This window comes from Triturus cristatus, chromosome 1_2, assembly GCF_964204655.1.
Source record: "Triturus cristatus chromosome 1_2, aTriCri1.1, whole genome shotgun sequence".
NCBI lineage: Eukaryota > Metazoa > Chordata > Amphibia > Caudata > Salamandridae > Triturus > Triturus cristatus.
Window position 1 is genome coordinate 450,163,995 of NC_140580.1, and position 21,339 is coordinate 450,185,333.

A 21,339-nucleotide genomic window follows, 5' to 3' on the forward strand; every position below is an offset into this window, starting at 1 on the left:
GTTCGGACTTTGTGACAAGTCGGGTGGTTGTCAGATGTGATCTCAACATTAAAACACTTGTTGAAATGAATAAAATAAAAATATATATAAAAAAGAATTTTCAAATGTGTATGCAAATGGAGAGCTTAGGGTTTCTGGTTTCATTTTCACAATGTCTGCAACAAAAGCACAATTCTTCCCATCCATCCAATGCCTAATTCACTTCTGCTGGGACTCTTCCTCTCGATTTAGTTTTAATCCTTTGAGACCAACCACAGCTGCTGACTATTTGGCACCATACTACCCATGGAGGAATTCAGAACTTTTACACTTGGCTAGATGAGGGATGCATATGAATTTTGCCAGCTAAAGAATGACTTGAATTGTCAATGGAACAAAATGGTGGATATTTCATAAGACCAAGTAAGTTCTTTTCATATTTTGCCTGCAGCTACAAGTTAATCCTAGATTAACATCACTAATTCAATACAACTTCAAGATAAATGGGTCTACTTTCAACAAAAAAAGTTACCTGCATTGTTGAACCTGAGGGTATGTTAAAAGAGATGATAGGAGTGTCATAATACTATTAGTGGAAGCTGTAAGATCATCCAATTCTAGAAGAGCATCCCACAAGGTGCTGACAATGAACGGAACCTAAAAAGAAAAAGCAAAGACAGATTTTGTGCTTCGAAAAGAAAGGTCAAGAAAATAAACCAGGTTAAGAAAAAAAATATTACAAAATTAAACTAAGGTAAAAAGCGAAATTGGCAAGTGCCTAATGTGGATAATGTACACCCAAGCATAACCTCCAGAGGCGAAGGCTAAATTTATGAAGCACTGCAAGGCTTTGAATCAGTGGGAATGGTCCAAGTTAGCAACTTAACTGTGAGAAGACCATGCATCTAAATAGGAGTACCTAAAGTTCAAAAGGCGTTTGATTCTTCCACTTTTCTAATAAATATTCAGGCAGATAAATCTGAGCCGAAACAGGTAAATGGGTTGGGGACTTTCCTATGCAGGGACATTTAGTTCCTATAGGGGAAAAGTATCAGAAGTTGTTATATATGCATTGTTAGTGTGCCCACTCTCCACTGTCAAGACAAACATGATTGGTGGATTGACTGACTGAATCTCAGACTTATGCCAGATTCCATTTTATACTGCGGAAACAGAAAGGATTCGGAGTAAAGAACCCAACCATCTTGTTGCAACAGTAATCTGCAGATGGGTATGTTTAACTGAGTAGATAAATTATCATTTTATTCAATGCACTGGTCCAAGAATTAATTATGATAACTAGAAGAATGTTAAGATTTATGGCAACTAGGTTGAGAGGCAAACCACAGATCATTAAAATAAAATCGCCATTGAGGTGGTAAGGGAAGGCTTCTCTGTAACTGACTGCTAACATTTATCAAAATTAGTTGAGAAAATTCAGCTGAATGTACAGTGAGATTTGATTACTCCTGCAGCTTTTGGTTTTATCATACATTTGCAGCCAGATGAATTTCAATAAAGTTCTGTAGGCTAAACTAGCCAACTTCTCTAAAGCTATTTAGATATAAAACCACCTAAATAAAGCTCAGTTTTGGCACATTTTTCATGAAAGCTGCATACACCACACTGGGATACGAAGGAAAATGCTACTTACCCAGTATGCATCTGTTCTTGGCATATAGAGCTGTAGAGTCATATGCTGTGCATAGATCGCCATCTACTGTTGGGTCCAGATGTTTGCGCTTTGTTTTTCTTCGAAGAAGTCTTTTCCAGTCAGGAGGTAGGGGACTCCTCCTTTTGGTGATGATGCACATGTGCACCAACTCCACTGTTAGATTGTTTGCCCGTAGAGGGTGATAATAGTAAGAGTAGTAAAAGGAGATGTTCATGAATGCATGTATCTAATTAAGATGATACTGCAAAAGGTACCTGGCGAGGTGGGTGGGCGCATATGACCGTACACACAAGTTACTTACTTGTGTAACGATATATCTGTAAGAGACCTTAGTTAGTGATAGATTCCTTACCTTAGAAAATCCCCAGGCGTCAGACTGGATCCGGAAGGTTTTCCTCAGCAGTACCCCTGCGTGTCAGTAGGCGTTGTCGTGCGGCTCCACGTACGTCGCTGGCGTCGTAGCAGCCGAGATGACGTCGGAGCTACTTAGACGCGCCCACGCGTCAGTTCTGTACTCTAATTTTCCACGCCAGGAACGCAGTCATGCCAGAGACCGACCACTGGTGCAATAGAACTAGGGCCCTGAAAGAGATGATCTGAACCCTAGAGAACAGTTCACAGAACGGGGAGGATGGGCGGGCGGTAAGGAATCTATCACTAACTAATGTCTCTTACAGATATACCGAAACACAAGTAAGTAACTTGTGCATCTGAAAGAGACACGTTCGTGATAGATTCCTTACCTTAGAATACATACCCAAGCAATACCAACCCCAGAGGAGGGTCTGCGAAGTGAGATGACACCAGAAAGTCATGAAGAACCGAACAGCCAAAGAAGCAGTCTTTCCGGACCGGACTGTCAAGGCAATAGTGCTTAGTGAAAGTATGCAACGAGGCCCAAGTGGCCACCTGACAGATGTCTTGCAGGGAGACACCACGTCCCAACGCTGTGGTAGCTGCTGTCACTCTGGTAGAATGGGCATGCAGCCCCACCAGGTGGTTCCTTTTTAGCCAGAGAGTAACAGGCTTTAATGCACAAGACAACCCATCATCAGGTGATAGTGCGCTTGTGCACAGCCCGGCCTTTCTTGGCGCCCACGTAGCCGAATGAAAGCGCATGTTTTGGGTCCAGACGGTGGAGCCTCTCCTCTTCTCTTGAAGGGTTCGGAGGCAGAAAGAAAGTGGGCAGAGTGACAGTTTGCCCGAGATGAAAGGCAGAGACTACTTTTGGTAGAAAGGAGGGACGTGGTCGAAGCACAACCTTGCCGGATGAGGTTTGCGGGAAAGAGCCTGGAGCTCACTCACCCGCAGAGCGGAGGTGATGGCCTCCAGGAAGACAGTTATCAAAGTCAATAACAGCAACGGACAGTTATGAAGAGGCTCAAAGGGAGCGCACATCAGTTATGTGAGAACCAGGTTCAAGTCACATTGAGGCATCACAAAAGGAATAGGAGGGAAAAGGTGAGTAATGCCTTTGAGAAATATATTGACAACCAGGGACATGAAAAGAGGGCTGATCAGGCAGTCTAAGAAAGGCTGTAAGAGCAGAAAGGTAGCCCTTGATAGTGCCCAAAGGAGAGCCCTGCTGGGCCAAAGAAAGGACCAATAGGACCTCAGAAAGAGGGGCAGCAAGAGGATCAACAGATTTTGCTGCGCACCATGCCACAATTTTTTTCCACCGACAGGCGTATACCATTTTTGTGGAGGGACGCCTGGCTGACAGAATCACATTACAGACTTCGGGAGGCAAGTCAAATGGAATCGGCTGTCACCGCTCAATCTCCACGCAAGGAGGTGGAGGCTGGACAGGTTCGGGTGGAGGACCGTCCCCTGTTGCTACGACAGAAGATCCTCCCGAAGAGGCAATCGGATCGGGGGATCCACCCTCATACTGAGTACCTCGGGATATCAAACTCTTCGAGCCCAGTCCGGTGCCACAAGAATGACTTGGGCCCGGTCGCATCTGATCTTCTGCACTCTGGGCAGAAGTGGAATAGGTGGAAAGGCGTACAACAGACCGCAACTCCACTCGCAAAGAAAAGCATCGTCTAGCGAGTGCCGCCTTGGAAACTCCAACGCACAGAACTGCTGACATTGCGCATTCTCTTCGGTGGTGAAGAGATCTAACCAAGGCTCTCCCCACTGCTGAAAGAGACCTTACACCACCTCGGAGTGAAGACTCCATTTGTGATCCAACATGCACCTGCGGCTGAGTAAGTCTGCCCTGGCGTTCAGGGTACCTGCCAGGTGTTGAACCACCAAGGAAATGCCTTGACATTCCAGCCACGTCCAGAGACGTAGAGCCTCCTGACATAGGGTCCACGACCCCACCCCGCTGTGTTTGTTGCAGTACCACATGGCGGTGGTGTTGTCAATGAACACTTGCACTACTCTCCCCTTGACAGAGGTAAGGAATGCTTTGAGTGCAAGTAGGATCACTCTGAGCTCCAAAAGATTGATATGGAGCTTAGACTTTGCCAGAGACCAGAGGCCTCTGATCTCCGCCTCTCCCATGTGGCCACCCCATTCCAGGAGGGACGTGTCCGTCACTGTATGCTCCCATTGGGGAAGGGAGAGGGATCTGCCGCGGACCCAACGCTGGTTCGTGAGCCACCACTGCAAGTCCTGTGCAGTGCCCTCCGAGATCTGGATGTAGTCTGACAGGTTCCCCCGATGCTGCGTCCACTGGAACTTCAAGTCCCACTGCACAGCCCGCATATACCATCTGGCATAATCGATTAGCAAGATGCGGGAGGCCATGAGGCCCAGCAGTCTCAGGGTCTTCCTGACCAAAACCCAGGATCCGGGCAGAAGGATCGGAATCATAGCCCGAATGTCCCAGACTCGCTGTTCGGGAGGATAAACCCGAAACTGCGCCGTGTCCAGAACTGCTCCTATGAAGGAGCTTCTGAGAGTGAATCAGGTGCGACTTCGGCACATTGATGGAGAACCCCAGCAAATGCAGGAGGTCAGCCGTAGTCTGGAGGTGGGAGACAACTGTCTGGGGCGAACCCGCCTTCAACAGCCAGTCGTCGAGATAAGGGGGGGGGGGGGGCGACAAACCCCTGATCAGCGCAGATGAGCTGCGACCACTGCCATCAGTTTCGTGAACACCCGAGGGGCGCTGGTATGGCCGAAAGGGAGCACGGTGAACTGAAAGTGCTCGTGGCCTACCGTGAACCACAGGTAACGCCGGTGAGCCGGCAAGATGGGATATGAAAATAAGTATCCTGCAAGTCTAACGCTACCAGCCAGTGGGTCTAGGGCAGACAAGACCTGAGCAAGCGTGAGCATCTTGAACTTCTCCTTCCGGAGGAAGAGATTGATGCTCCGGAGGTCTAAGATAGGACGCAGACCTTTGTCCTTCTTTGGAACCAAGAAGTAGTGGGAGCAACAACCACGACCTACTTCTGGCATCGGAACGCGCTCAATGGCCCCCTTGGCCAAGAGGGCCGCATCTTCCTGCTGGAGAAGTGCCAAATGAACCCCGACATGCGGTGGTACTGAGGTGGCATGGCTGGAGGAGTAGATACGAAGGGGAGGGAATAGCCACTTTGGATCATCTGTAGAACTCACCTGTTGGAGGTGATGGTGCGCCAGTTGGGGAGGTGATGGCGAATCCTGCCGCCCACTGGCGTCTGGTGGGCCTGAAACACCGGACTAGGAAGGTTTTGAGGTGGCGGCGGAAGGGGTGGTGGTGGACTGACCCGCCCCGCTGGCCTCGGGACCCACCACGGCAGTTCCACGATCGCGGCTGCGCTGAGACTACAGCTGCGCTGGCCGGCGGGCCTGAAAGGAACGTGCTTGGGCGCCTCGACCCCGACCACGAAAGGAGCGAAAAACGGACCCTGAGGGAGTGCGCGTAGTGGCGAGACCCAAGGACTGAGCCGTAGCCCGAGAGTCTTCAAAGAGTTCCAGGGTGCTATCCGCCTGGTCTCCAAAGAGGCATGTGCCATCAAAGGGCATATCCAACAAAGTATTCTGGACATCCCTGGAGAAGCCAGTTCGGAGCCAAGCGTAATGGCGAACCGCCACCGTTGAAGAAAGTGCCCTGCCGAGTGAATCGGCCGTGTCAAGGCCACAACGGATAGTAAATTTAGCAGCATCTCTCCCCTTGGTAACGGCTTGGGAGAGCACCGCTCGAGCTTCTACCGATCAAGGAGGTAGCACCTGTGCCACAGTATCCCACATAGAATGTCAAAAGCAGCCCAACAGGCACACCGTATTCACCGCCCGCAACCCAGAACTGGCAGAAGTGAAAATCTTTTACCCAAACTGCTCCAGTTTTTTTTAGATTCCTTGTCCGGAGGAGCAGAAGGAAATGCACTCGGCGAGGCAGAGGCCTGGACAACCAGACTGAGGCGGTGGGTGTTGTGTGAGAAAGCTGGAATCGCCCGGCGATGGCGGCGCACCACACCCTTATCCACAGGAGCCCCTGTGTTGGGTTTGTGCCAAGTGCTCAACAGGACGTCATTAAGTGCGTTGTTGAAGGGCAGCAGCGGCTCCGCAGAAGAGGATGCCGGTTGCAGCACCTCAGTCAGGAGATTGGTCTTGATAGGTACAGAGGGGAGCTCAAGGTTAAGAACCTCAGCCGCCCTACGCAACACCACGGAAAAAGTCCCAACCTCCTCCGTAGCCACGGAAGAGGGGGATAGCGTACCAGGGTGTGGAGAGAAATCCAGATCCACTGGACCTTCCACATCTTCCCAGTCCGGCTCATTCTTGCATGGAGCTGCGAGAGGGTCTTCAGACCCCTCCCAGTACTCACCTTCGTCCACCGGTTGTTGAGAAGGCCAGTAAGGACGAGGTGCCCGGGGAAAAGGGACAAACTCCCGACAAAGAAATGGAATTGGTGGGTAATTGACCAATCCTGGTTCAGTGCCGTCTGGAGTTGTATCCGGCACCAGAGGCGTCCAGGCCGGAGCCATCGGCGGCGCCAGAGGCGCCCAGACCAGAGCCGCCGCCGGGGCTGGCGGCGCATCAGGGTATAGTGCTGGCGTAGCTGGGCCCAAAGGCGGCAGCACGGAGCAGACGCACCCAACGGGTCCGCGGGGCCCGAAGGCGCTCCGGAGGGATCCGATGGGCCAAACAAACAGCCCATGGCCGACAGGAAGGCCTGTATTTCGTCCGGAGTCGTCTACGGGCCTGGAAAAGGTGGGTAAGACGCAGGCGACAACGGAGGCTCCGACGGAGCCGCAGGGGAGTGACCAAGCCCCCTCCACTGCGTGCCGCGACCGGAGAGGGGTAGAGGAAGAGGGACGTCGCTTCTTGGACTTTTTATGGTGCCTCAACTTACCGGTCCCTGATTCTGACGAGCGATGGCGTCTGCTCCGCTACAGATCCCTCGACATCCCATGGGAGCGGGACTTCGATCGGCGCGGAACCGATTGCCAGACCTCGAACAACTTTCGGGAACGCACCCGCAAAGCTTTTGGCGTCATGGCCCGGCAATCGGGGCACGCCTTGGGGTCATGGGCGTGCCCCAAGCAGAAGAGACGTGCCGTGCGGGTCCACCACCGACATGTTCCGACGGCAGGAACTACAGGTCTTAAACCCAGGCATCCCTACTGCACCAGAAGTCGAGTACTCGACAAAACAAGAGAAACAAGTTAAAGTATTAACAGGAGTACCGCTCTCTTGGATCTGCGCTTGCTGGTGAGGAAAAAGAAAGAACTGACGTCAGCGCGCGTGGGCAGGTCTAAGTAGCTCCAACAACGTCATCTCAGCGGCTACGACACCAGCGACATACGCGGAGCCGCACTATGACGCCTACCGACGCACAGGGGTACTGCAGACGAAAACTTTCCGGATCCAGTCTGATGCCTAGGGATATTCTAAGGTAAGGAATCTATCACTAACGTGTCTCTTTCAGATAGCTCTATATGCCAAGAACAGATGCATACTGGGTAAGTAGCATTTTCCGTTCGAGGCATAGGAGCTGTAGATCATATGCTGTGCATAGATTACATAGCAGTTCTCTCCCAAAGCGGTGGCTAACCTGTATCTGTTGCAGTGGTCTGAAATAGTGTACGTAAAACTGCCTGGCCCACTTTAGATTGTTGTCTTGCTAACACATCTACAAAACAGTGTTTTGTGAATGTGTGAGGTGTAGACCATGTTGCAGCTTTGCATATGTCATCTATGGGTATATTTCCTAAGAATGCCATAGAAGCCCCCAGTTTGCGTGTAGTGTGCACTCTAGGGGGAACGGTTAATGTTAGTTTTGCTTTTGCATAGCATATTTGAATGCACTCGACTATCCACCTTGCAATACCGGATTTTGATCTGGGATTGCCTTTGTGTGGTGGAGCAAGAGCGACAAAAAGCTAATTTGTATTACGGAAAGGTTTTATCCTTTCTATGTAATAAAGCAATGCTCTTCACATCTAATGTGTGGAGGGCACGTTCTGCCACGGAATCTGGTTGAGGGAAGAATACAGGTAACTCAACAGATTGATTGATATGAAAGGCAGAAATGACTGTAGGAAAGAATTTAGGATTAGTCCGAAGAACCACTTTATTTTGGTGCATTTGTAAAAAGGGGTTTTCTATAGTTAATGCCTGAAGCTCACCCTCTGAGTGATGTGATAGCAACGAGAAAAGCAACTTTCAATGTGAGAAATTGCAGTTCACATTTGTACAATGACTCAAAGGGTGGACTCATTAGTCTGGTGAGAACAATGTTGAGATTCCACACTGGAGCAGGTGGACAATTTGGGGGAATGACAGAGTCCCTCCATAAAGGCTTTGCTAACAGGCACTCTAAAAAGAGATAAATTATGTCTATTCTGGAGGTATGCAGCTATTGCAGCCAGATGTAAGCGTATGGACGTGTACGCTAAATTGGAATGTTGTAGATGTAAAAAATAACTTACAATGTTTTTTACAGAAGCATCAAGCGGGTTGATGTGGTTATTACAGTATATGACAAACCTCTTCCACTTTGCTGCATAGAAGGCTCTTGTGGTAGGACGTCTAGCCTCTTTGATAATATTCATGCAGTCTGGCAGTAGATTAAGATAGCCAAAGTCTAAGACTTCAGCAGCCAGATTGAGTTGACTGGAGTCTGGATGTCTTATGTCTCCATGGCTCTGTGTGAGGAGACTGGGTGTAAGAAGTAGTTTTTGGTGAGGAACTACTGAGTTCCAATAGGGTTGTGAACCAAGGTTGACGTGCCCATGTGGGAGCAACTAGGATCAGTGTCAGGGGCGCTTGTTTGGGTTTCCGAACCATTAATTGAAAGAGTGGGAGAGGCAGAAAAGCATAAGCAAAAATCCCTGACCAATTCATCCATAGTGCATTGATTTTGGACAATGGGTGTGGATACCTGGACGTGAAGTTTGGGCATTATGCTTTTAGATGTGTGGCAAACAGGTCTAAGTGTGGGAATCCCCACATTGGGAGGAATGGGAGGAGAACTTGAGGGGCGTATTTCCCATTCGTGAATTTGCGGTGTCTGATGACTGAGCAAATCTGCCATCTGATTGTCTACTCCTGGAATGTGTTCTGCTAGGAGATATATTTTGTGATGTATGGCCCATTCCCAGATGGTCTGTGCTAGCTGTAACAGCTGGAGAGAGGGAGCCCCTCCCTGCTTTTATATGTAGTACATGGCTGTCATGTCTGTATGAATTAGGACAGTCTTGCGTACTAGCTGAACTTTAAATGCTTTCAGCGACAGAAAAATCACTAGCAGCTCTAGATGATTTATATGAAGCTGTTTCTGCTGCAAGCTCCAAATGCCCTGATTTGTGTGGGTTTGGAGATGTGCTCTCCAACCGGTCAGTGATGAGTCTGCTGTCAATACTGTCCGTGGAACCGGGTTGCTGAAGGGCCGCCCTTTTAAAAGGTTTGTGTGTTCCACGACTGCAGAGAGCGATGGGTGTGGCAGTCTACCAACACTAGATCTGATGACGGAGCATGAGCTTGGATCCACTGACGTACTAAGCAGTCCTGTAGGGGACACATTTGAAGTCTTGCATTTTTATAGTCCCCTACGCAAGCAACTATTATTTCCAGTAACTGCATGAACACTAGAGCTGGTAAGGAGTGTTGAGGCTGAAACGGAGACATCAGGGTTCGTATATTCCGGACTCTGGCTGGAGTTGGGTATGCTAGGTCTTTGTGTATTTATAGTAGCTCCAAGATATGCTTGAGACGTGGATGGTTGGAGATGGGATTGGGACAGATTAACTGTGAATCCTAGCTCGTGGAGCAATTGCACAGTTTGTGTGTGACGTACACCGCTGCTGTGCGAGCTGGCTTTTATGAGCCAGTCGCAGAAGTACGGGAAAACATGAATAGGTTGTCTTCTTAGATGGGCTGCGACTACTGCCAAGCATTTTGTGAAAACCCTGGGTGCAGTTGTTACTCCGAATGTGAAGACTTAATTGATAGTGCTGACCTGCTACCACAAACCCGAGGTATTTGCGGTGCACGGGGTGTATTGGAATATGAAAGTAAGCGTCCTTTAAATCCAGATTGGAGAGAAAGTCTCCTTGCTGAAGAAGGGGAAGCACTTGTTGGAGTGTTACCATATGAAAATGGTCCAACTGAACGTATAGATTTAGTTCTATGAGGTCTACTATAGGCCTGAGAGAGCAGTCTTTTTGGGGAATTAGAAAGTAGAGGGAGTACACCCCTGCTCCCTGGTATGGTAAAGGGACTGGTTCTATTGCACCTTCTGCAACAAAGAGAACCTCTTTCTCTAAAAGGGACATAAGGTGTGACCTTGGAGGAATGTTCGGTGGAGTGCTTGTAAGCTCCAAGCAATAACCAGATTGGATAATTTGTAGAACCCATTTGTCTGAGGTAATCTTATTCCAAATGGGTAGTCCTGTTTTTTTTATTTTGGTGTTTGCAGGGGAAGTGCGTGTTGAGTTACCTCTGCCTCTTCCCTTGGTTTCCTCTATATCCACCAATAAAATAACCTCTTGAAGAGGGTGACTGACTGTTACCCTTGTAAGAGGAGGAATTGTCTGTAGACACATTTTTGGAGCCGGCCCTGTAAAATGAGCGACGAAAGGATCCTCTGTTGGAAGGTGATTGTAAGGCCCCCATGGCCTTAGCAACTTCAGTATCCTTTTTCATCTTTTCTAGTGATGTATCAACAGCTGGACCAATTGTTGTTCTTTGTCAAAGAGTTGATTAAGAATAGAGTCTTGTACCTCAGGCTTGAATCCTGAAATTCTTAACCAAGCATATCTAAGGAACAGTACAGTAGTGTTTACTGCCCGAGCTGCTGTGTCTGCCTGATCTAGAGCACACCCGATAGAGGTAGTAGTTATTAATTTACCCTCTTGAATAAGGGCATTGGCTCTAGACTTCTGCTCATCAGGACGAAATTCGAGTTTTTCAAGCTCATCATAATGAGCTCCATCATACCTTGCCAATAGTGCTTGAGCATGGGCAAAGCGCCAATGATTAGCTGCTTGTGACGATACCCTTTTGCCCGAAGCGTCAATTAGTTTAAACTCTTTATCAGTAGGAGGGGCTGCCACCGTTTGCAAATTAGCTCTTTTACCAGCGCTGGAAACTACGAGAGTCCAAGGGTAACTGGCATTTGATATATACAGGGTCATTAGGTGGGAGTGATAATTCTAGCTCTTACAGGGTCTTTAAAGATGTCATCAGTATGTTTAAGCATACCCATTAACATTGGTAATGTTTGTGTAGCCCTTCGAGATGTATTTAGTGTGTCAAACAGAAAATACTCCTCTAAAGTCTCTTTATAAAGCTCTACTCTAGGATATTGTGCAGCTCTGTTAACAAGCTCAATATATCCAATGTTATCTGGAGGAGAAGGTCTGGATGGATATAAGTCGGGGTCATTATCTGATTGAGGGTCACCATTATAATTATCCCATGGGGCAGTATCCTGTGGTGTGTAGTCGTCTATATCCCCATCCCCTGTATCCTGTGGGTTAGGTGATGGTGGTGGAGGAGAACGTGTAGGTGTTATGAGTACATTTGGATCAATGGGTGAAGGTAGAATGTATGGTGGAGAAGGGTTATTTCCCCCTTTTTTACTTTTTAGAGGAATGTGGTAGTCTTCTTGTAAGCCCATTTTCCTCTTCTCAGGTTTTGGTGTCAAAAGATTCAGCTCCAAAGATTGCCTTATACACCGGTGGCACGGAAACCAGAAGGTGTTTGGATTTCCACGCCGAAGGTTTCGCGTCGGCACCGGCGTGGGGACAAGTATAGCTCGAGCCGGAAGGCTGTTTATGTTTCGGCACCGAACTCTAAGGCGGGGCGCTCGAAACCTTTTGTCAGTGCCAACCTTGGCCCGAAGGCAGAGGAGGAACTGGAGCCTATTTATGGGGGAGATGGTAGGGTAAGGAAGTCTCCTTACTCACGATCCGTTGTCCCGGAGTGAGGTCTTCGGCATCAGAGTCACCTTCAGACACGGAGATGTGTTGTGCCTCCATTTCGGCTTCCTGCACGTGATTCTTCTTGTTCGGACTCGTCTCCGAGGAGATCCAGCGCAAAGCCACTTTGCTGGTACATTTTGTGACGACGAACCAGACTGTCACGGAGAGTCTTCTTCGATCGAAATGAAGAACACGCATCACAGTCCTTTTAGTCATGTTCCGGGGACAGGCAAAGGTTGCACACTTCGTGCAAGTCAGTGAGCGGAAACTTAGTGCAACACCCTGGTCAGAACTTGAATGTAGTCCGTTCCATCGACTGCTACCGACCCCGGCGCGGGTATGCCCAACGGCCTTCCACGAATCTTCTGATCAAAGGTTTTTTTTTAAAAATATATATATATATATCTCCTACTGGCGGTCGCCAGTAGGTAGTTATAGTTAGGACCCCTTTTCCATAGGAAATCCGCAACATTCTATTTTGAATAACTTTGGCGCCGGTCGATGAATCCTCGCGAATTTCTCAAAATAGGTGGGGCGCTACGCTCCGCTCCTACCCTGAAAGTCTCGGGGGGATTCGTCAAGCGGGGGCTGAGATAAAAGGGGGGTCCCAAAACGCGTTTTTCCCATGCATTTTTCCATAGGACCTTTAGACAGAGCTACAGCCCGAACGGCTGAACAGAATTACTAGAAATTTGGCAGAGAGGTAGTCCCTATGTCAAGGAAGTGCCTTTTGTAGGTTTGGTGTAAATCTGTTCAGTAGATTCTGAGAAAATAGCCTTTAAATCAATATATATATCTGAGCCAGCTTACGGTACGCTTACCGTACGCTTACCGTACGCGTACGGTGGCGTGCGCGAGCGCGATTCTGATTGGCTCTTAGATCTTAGTAAACATTCGAATCGGCCGAAACCAGGAAGCGGCGTCCGCCATTTTGTCTCTCGCACTGAGTGTTATTTATCAAACATGATGCCCAAAAACATGTTACGGGGCTGTTTTGACAACTCCCTCCCACATAGTCATGTTGAGGGAGTCCCCAAACATCCCCCAAGAGCAAAAACGGTTTTATTTTTTTTCGGCAATTTCGCCGAGTACGCTTACCGTACGCTTACCGTAAGCGTACGGTAAAAAATAGAAATAAAAAAAACACTATCCACACTTACCCCACCCCCTGTGCTTTCGGTGGCCGTAGGCCACCAAATGTACAGGGCTTATTACATCAGTAAAAAAACCTATATTTTGGCAACATGAAATTATAAAATCGAAATAAAAAAAACACTATCCACATTGACCCCACCCCCTGTGCTTTTGGTGGCCGAAGGCCACCAAATGTACAGGGCTTATTAAAGTTGATAAAAACCGTGCACGGAACGCACTGCGTTAAGTGGGCGCGCACGCCTCGAATGGCGTAAAGTAACTTAGCATTTAAAAAACCGTACAAATTCACTGAAAAAACCATAGGTTTCACACACGTTATAGTTAGGAATTAGCATTTAAAAAACCTTGCAAATTCACTGAAAAAACCATAGGTTTCACACATGTTATAGTTAGCGGAAATTTTACTGATAAAAAACCAATGAAATTGCCCCGTTATAGTTAGTGCTGGCAACTATAACTCACGCGACCGCAATCTTCTGCTGATGACATATGTGTCTTTATAAAAAAAATATTTGTAATATATGTATAGCTAAAAATGTATGGAAGAAGACATGGGCAAATAAGTGTCTAAATACAGTATTAGCATCAGCAGAGGATTGCGGTCGCGTGAGTTATAGTTGCCAGCACTAACTATAACGGGGCAATTTCATTGGTTTTTTATCAGTAAAATTTCCGCTAACTATAACATGTGTGAAACCTATGGTTTTTTCAGTGAATTATATATATATATATATATATATATATATATATATATATATATATATTCTTTTTTGTTAAACCAACAAGAAAAAAATAAATAAATAAAGGGGGAATACCCCAACTCCCTCCCAACCCCCTGATCGCACAAGATCCGCACAGTCCTGTCCACCACATAGAAATATAACAGGAAGGGTAAGCACTTCCGGCCCCCCCCCCTGCATTACGCCCCCACAGGCTGGAGATATGTATAGAAGTTATCCCATCGGATGGACCTCTGTCACTAGTGGCGGGTCTAACAGCCCCCGATCATCCGCCCACCGTTTCCAAATCTTACCGTTTCCAAATCTTGTAGTGTTTGCGTGGGCACCCTCTAGCAACAAAAATAGGTTGTTCTAGCCCCATACAGAAGTCAAGCCCATTCTTCCATGCGCCCACCGATGGGGCCCTTGGCGCCTTCCACACCTTAGCAATATCTCTTTGCCAGTGTAAAGCCCAGTTGCATAAGGTGTCGCTTATAAATGTTGCCTCCTATTCCTTCCATAACGAAGTAAGGCCAGCTGCGGCATATGGGGGAGCTCCCACCCCATAACCTCCGAAAGGCAGGAAAATACCCCTCTCCAAAAGCGATCAAGAGAAGGACAGCGCCAAACTGTGTGAATGAATGTACTCTCCTCTCGGCAACAGCGAAGGCACATAGGGGAGGCGATCAGCCCTGCCCTCCACAAGTGCACTCGGGTAAAATAGACCCTGTGTAAATATTTGAACTGAACCAGGCGAAGTCGCATCGCTATGGCAGCAACTAACAGGGCTGCTAAGGCCTTGGTCCAGTCCACCTCCTCCAGTGTGCCCACATCCTCCTCCCAGGCCCTCCGAAGCCTCTGAAGTGTAGGGGAGCAATGAGTGACCAGGGATTGATAAATCTGGGAAATTTTCCAGTCATTTAGATCTCCCATGAAAACCTTCGCCTCCAGCGGACTGAATTCCGGTAGCGACTCCAGACACTAAACTAGGGGATAGGGCATGCAGAAATTGAAGGTAGTGGTAAAACTGGGATCGTGGCATTAGGAATTCTTTCTGTAGGTCTTGAAAGGATTTGAGCATCCGGCCCCTCATAACATCACCAAGGACCAAGATACCTATCGCGTCCCATCCCCGGAATCCCTGTAAGTGTTCCACCACCCCATTCGTCGCAATGCCTGCCTCCAGATCAGGAACACCACCCGCGTAACTGATGGCAGCAACCCCCGCAGCAGCACTGAATATAGTATTTATGTAGGGAATGGTGTCCCATGAGCTGTCGCTCAACTGCATACGCCGGGTCTCCCCTGTCGACTTACCACCACTCATTAAGAACCAGCAGGTGTGAGGCTTGATAGTATGAAAGAACATCAGAGGACGCTAGCCAGCCGCAATAGGTGGACAGGAAGCATGTGATCAAAGCCACCCGCACCTTTCCCCCTCCCACAGGAACTGCCCAAGAGCTGCATTCACCTGTCTGAACCATCAGGGTGGGATCTGATATGGATGATTTTGTAGCTGGTAGAGGAGCCGGGGAAGTGCCACCATCTTGAATATCGCCAATCTGCCATAATGACAGAGGCATACGGGACCAGGACTTCAGATCTTCACAAATCCGTTCCCACACAGGGACCAGGTTGCGCTACCAGGAGACTGCAGGTACATCCGATAAAAACACGCCCAGATATTTCAGTCACCCCACCGCCAACTGAACCGAGGGAGCCCACGCTCATAATCCCGTCCGATCCCCCACAACCCATAATGTTGACTTACGAGGGTCCATATAGAGTCCCGAAGTTTCCCCGAGAATTTGCATAATGCGCAATAGCCGCAGCCCCGTCCTGCCTATATCTGTAAGAAAGAGAACCTCATCCGCATATAATGCGATCCTATCAGATAGACCCAGCGCCTATTCAAAACCCCGGATCTGTGCGTCAATGGGCACCCATGCAGCCAAGGGCTCCATAGCTAGTGCAAATATGGGGACAGGAAGCAGCCCTGCTGCGTACCCCGCCCAATAGAAAAGGATGAGGAGAGCGCCCCCGCCACCCGCACCGACGCCGTTGGATCTGTGTATAGTAGCGTTAGGTAGGAGAGAAACCGTGGGCCGAAGTTGAGCCTTCGCAGCAGGGAAAAAAAGGTACACCCAGCTCAGGCAGTCAAACGCCCTGTCCATATCAGCCAATAACAGTGCCGCTGGTACCCCCAATTGCCTGGTGGCTGCCACTGCCTTGTGCGCTCGTCTAATATTGTCTGGTCGCCCTCCGGGGCATGAACCCAGCCTGGTCAGGGTGCAGATGTGGGGCAGGAGGCAATTGGCCAAGGCCTTGGCGAGGACCTTCGCCTCCATATTTAAACGGGAGATAGGACGATATAAAGCCTGTTGCTCGGGGGCCTGCCCGGTTTATAGAATACCACCACCTCCGCATGCCTCCAGTCCGGAGGAAGTGAGCCCAGTTCCCGAGCTTCCTCCACCACCGGTCGAAATGGAGGGGCCAATTGTATATAGTAGTGTCTAAAAAATTCACTGGGAAACCCATTGGGTCCCGGCGCCTTCCCGGGGTTGAGTTCCCCCAGGGCCGTGCCCAATTATTCATCAGTCAGTGGTAGCTCCAACTATTCCTGCACCTCATCTGACATGGCTTTGGGTGGTAGGTCAGCTATGAATTTCTCTATGACGGCAGCCGATAAGCATTCTTTCAGAGCGTATAGATCCACATAATAGGTGGCGAAGCTTTCCGCAATGGCTGGAAGGGGGGCGGGGGGGTTGGTAATCAGTACTCCCGCCGGGTCCAGGACTCCCGGCAGGGCCTGGGAATGGAAGGTTCCCTGACAGTCGATGCAGCATCTTGCTGGACTTGTCGCCCCATTGGTACACCTTACTACGCGTCGCCAGCCAGGCTTGGCGGGCCTCGTCCATCAGAAGGGCCGCATAGTTCTGTTGTGCCATCAATAATTGCCACCTAAGTAGGCTTCCCTCTACCGCTGGCTCCTACGTTAGAGTGCATCTATTTCTGCCTCCACTCGCAGAAGCCCCTTCCTACGTGCTGCCGCGCACCAGGAAATATCTACCCGCTCAGTGTGGGTTTCAATGCCTCCCATAATGTCTCGGCGCAGGAGACAGACCCCACGTTAGCCGTCAGATAGTGGTCAATGGCTTCACTCATGCGCTCCAGTCATCATTTTGCAGATGCCACACAGACCGACCCCACCTGAACGGCTGTCGCCCTCGACCTATCTGGAGCGTAAGGGCCACTGGGGAATGATCCGACAGGCCCCGGGGCAGAATCTCCGCCGGCACTACCCTTCCCACTGCAACCCTGGGAACAAAGAGATAGTCAATTCTGGAGTATGAGTCATGGACTGCAGATAGGTAGGTGAATTCCCGACTATCCCCATGGTGGCGCCGCCATACATCCACCCAATCAAGCCCTGTCACCAGGGACTGCAATCTCGTGGGACGACTACTCTCCGGACCGCCCCCACCCCGCCATCTATCCCGGCCCAGCTCCATGACATCGTTCCAGTCCCCACCGACCACAGAGAGCGCGTCTGGCATGTCCGCCCAGAGGGTCATAAGCCGCTCTACCAGATCCATTGGGAGGGGGGCGCATAGACTGCCCAATACCAGGAGGTCCTCCCCAATCTTGCCCCGAAGAAACAAATATCGCCCCTGTGTGTCTGTCCATTGTTTTTCATGCGTGTAGGGGACCCTGCGGTGTATCAGTATTTCGCCCCCCCGTGAACCCGGAGTGGAAGACCTGCTGAAACCGGTATCACTGAAAGCAGAGGGCCTTCGTACCCATTAGACGTGTTTCCTTTAGCAAAAGTACATCGGCCCGACCCCTTTGGCCTGTTGAAGTATGACCCCGCGTTTAATCTTGTCCAGGGCCCCATGAACATTCCACCTAACAATGCAGATGGTACCTGGGGTCACCTGCACCCTATTAGATGTATTGGCCATCTGGGTGGGCATCTCTCACTATAGAAAGCATGGGGACTTTTTGGTGCATGTGTGGAAAGGTGTGGACCCACAGTGGACGCGCCATCTGTATCCATAAACACCCCCCCCCCCCCCCCAACTAACCCCCCACCCTATACCTCAAACACTGAAGCATCTGTCGCGGCCGGGCGGAATCCCGATCCCCAACGGGGGGATGGGAGCCGCTCCGACCAATGGATCCCCAACTTACAGTCCGTGCCCCTCGGGTATGTCCCTGGCCAGCAAGGGCCTGGCAGAGAAACCAGCCCATGTCCAAGTCTCTCCGATAATCAGTTAGTAGTCTGGAACCCTACAGCACCCCGCGGACCCACGGAGAAGAGGCGCCACAGGACTGGAAGCGACGCCTAGATCGTGACAGTGTTACCCTTCAGCTGGCCCCGGGGACCTCTCCGGGCCATCTCGCTCAATGATGAATCAGATTCTCTTCCAGGTGGCGTGTGGACTCTCAACCCGCACCGTCTCATCAGTCCATTTGAAGACTACTTCCCGGGGTATCAAAGAAGTTGTGGGGGAGCTGTATACAACCTCCAGGCGGGCAGGAAACAAGAGAGCATAGAGGAGCTCGAGGTCCCTCAGGTTGTCGACGATGGTCGCTGCTGCTGCACCAGCCGCGTATAGTCAGGGAAGATAAGAATGCGTGCATTATTGTAAATAAGAGGTTCCTCTGCTCGGGCCTGCTTCAATATGGCATCACGATCAAGGTCGTTCAAGAGCCTTGCTATGACTGGTCGCGGGCGTGCCTCCGGTGGAGGTTTCTGCATAGGCGCTCTGTGGGCCTGCTCCACAACAAATCAACAGAGCCTCCGGATGAAGCTAGCCCTCCAACCACTGTGTAAGGAAGCGTTCCATGTTGTCCCCCTCACAGCACTCCAGAAACCCAACGAAGCGGAGGTTGTTGCGCCGGGCCCGTCCTTCAGCATCCTCCACTCAAAACGCTAGTCCCTTTTGAGCCGTCTCCATGGCAGCCACTTTTTTCTTTAGTGAGGTGACATCGTCCTCCACTCCAGAGATGCGGGTTTCGGCCTCCGTGATGCGCGACACTGCGTTACACAAGTCTTGTCTCAGCAGCATGACATCTGAGCCGACCACCCCAATTTCGCATCAAGCATGTCCCTGGACTGGGTGATGGCTGCCGTAAGTGCCGCATTATCAGGTACCGCCCCCTGTTGTCCTCCGGGCGTCCCAGCAGCCGCTCCTTCACCTATTTATCAATGGGGCCTTGCTTGGTCTGGCCACCACCCTTGTCCCACGTCATGGCCACCCTCAGGACTCCCCAAGTGAGCCCAAAGAGGACAATGGAAGGAGCAAAAAATCAGGATCACCCACCAGTAAGCACCCGCAGGCCGGTCCGACCGCCGAACGGGGGCCCACCGGGAACCGCTCCCAAGCTGCAGCAGAGGCGATGAGGTGACTCCGAGAATTCCCCCTCCCCTTGCAGCCCGATACGACTGCCGAATCCCCAGCCAGCACCGACTCAGATGAAAAGGGGTGGTGGGGGGGGGGGGGGGGGGGGGGGGGGAGGGGGGGAGAAGCTGGCAGGCAGGCACCCCCCAACTGCGTGTTGGCACCCACGGGCCCCCAGTCGGTTTTCAGGCCAAGCAAAACTCTTGGTGACACAAAGACCCTCTCACCCAAGAATCCAGTGAGGTCGCCTCCAGAATAGAGATTTTGCTCCAAAATGGCGGTCAGTCGGCACCCCCAACAGCACCTCCCCTCCAAGCCCTCCGGCCGCTCGCCGGTCAGGGCGGCTCGAAAGGAGATATGGGACAAGGAAGCAGCCCCACAGCAGGTCTCTACCTCGGCGACACCCCCGCCAGTCAGCTCCTAGGCTCTTCCCCCTTCTGCTGCTCCAGGATCCCCCCGCCCCCCCCCCCAGCGGCCCAACACGGCCACCGAAGCCCCAGCAAGCACAGATTCAGATAGGAGGGGGGGGGTAAGTCAATGGCGAAGAGGCACTCCCCAATAATTTAGTGGGCCCCAGGGAAGCCCTTGGTGTCACGGAGGGCCAACCTCGCCCTCAAGAGCCAGAGTAGCTGCCTCAAGGGGAAGTCCAGTGCCCCAAAATTAATGGATTTTCACCCCAGTCGCTCTCAGCCAGCATGTCTGTCAGTGTTAAACTAAACTGCACGAGTATGAAACGAACAATGTAAATGTATGAACATTATGGCTACATTTTATGGCAATTTTTTCCACCATTAACTATATTGTATCACTTTGAAGTCGTGTCTGTCACTTTTCCCAACTCTTATACAACTGTTATCACCAAGTATATGCTTCTATTCATCATGGTCAGTAATGCATTACTTCAATTGCTAATATGTATTGAACAGTTCTTTATTATCCAAGCATGTTCACAAAGCACCATACCACACGGCTGTCTGTAGCCATCACTATAACGAAATTCACTTCACTTCATTTTCACCATTACAAGAGGTCTGCCAATGTAGCACTCCTCTCCATCATGGCCACCGTTTTTGGCCGACTTGATCCTTTCCATATTCCGCCTTCTGTGTCTCTTCCCCTTGCCATGCCGCCTACTTAACACGCCAGCCACCCCATAGTTTCCTTGCTATCACGCCTCAAGTAACAGCAGATTCTTGCTCCCTCCGGCCTCCGGCAACTCTTTGAGGTAAGCCAATGCTGGAATCTCCACCCGCCAGAGCCAATCCTTGCTCCAGTCTCCTCCCCACTAACTACCCTCTTACGCTCCTCTAGCTCCGGTCCCGTACCGGTTCGCAGCCATTTTCGCTGCTCAAACTCCTTCCAAAGCCCACCTTTCATTCAGGCCTGAAGGACAACTCGCTCCGGCCTCCCGCGCTTCCAGTCACTCCACCAAGGTAAGCCCACGTTTAATACTGCTTCTGCACTCGGCAGTCCCATGCTCAAAGCCTTCCCCCTTAACTACCCTTCCCTCCCTCAGCTACAGCACTCCACAGCGCCTGCTGGATCCCCCTTGTGCCATTATCGCATTGCCTTCGCCCACCTTGGCTGCCAGTCCGGCATTCTACGGACCAGGTCTCTCTCCGCCCGAGCTAAACACACGCCCCGCCTCCGGCGTTTCCTTTTTTTACTCTTCATTGCCAGGTTCACTTCATACCCCCCTTCCTCCCTTAGGTCCATCTTGAGACACTCACGGGCCTCCCTCCTTGCATCAGGCACCCGCAGAGCCGCTCGCCAGGTCAGCGCACTATGGTTGCTTGCGAGCTTGTACCGCCACACCACTACACCCCGCAACCTTTGTCAGCATCCATAACGTTTTATATCCGAGCGCACCAATTTTCTAGCGAGCATGTACCACCAACACCGCGCCGCTTCTGGTCATACCACCACACTTGTCATCGTCCACAACGTTTTATCTCGGGAACGGCACTAAGCACCCTCCTGTTACATCTTCAGGCAGGCTCGACACCGCCCTTCGCCACCCGCATACGCCCTCTTGA

At 50.4% G+C, this 21,339-nt stretch overlaps 1 protein-coding gene across 2 annotated transcripts in view; it reads right to left on the bottom strand.

Moving 5' to 3' along the window:
* BTAF1 (B-TFIID TATA-box binding protein associated factor 1) overlaps positions 1–21,339 on the bottom strand; it is an 852,875-nt gene that overhangs the window by 501,744 nt on the left and 329,792 nt on the right. For both annotated transcript variants that reach the window (XM_085606166.1, XM_085606165.1), the window contains exon 13: positions 512–636. In XM_085606166.1, the coding sequence (XP_085462292.1) occupies positions 512–636 (125 nt within the window). The remainder of the gene's footprint in view (positions 1–511; positions 637–21,339) is intronic.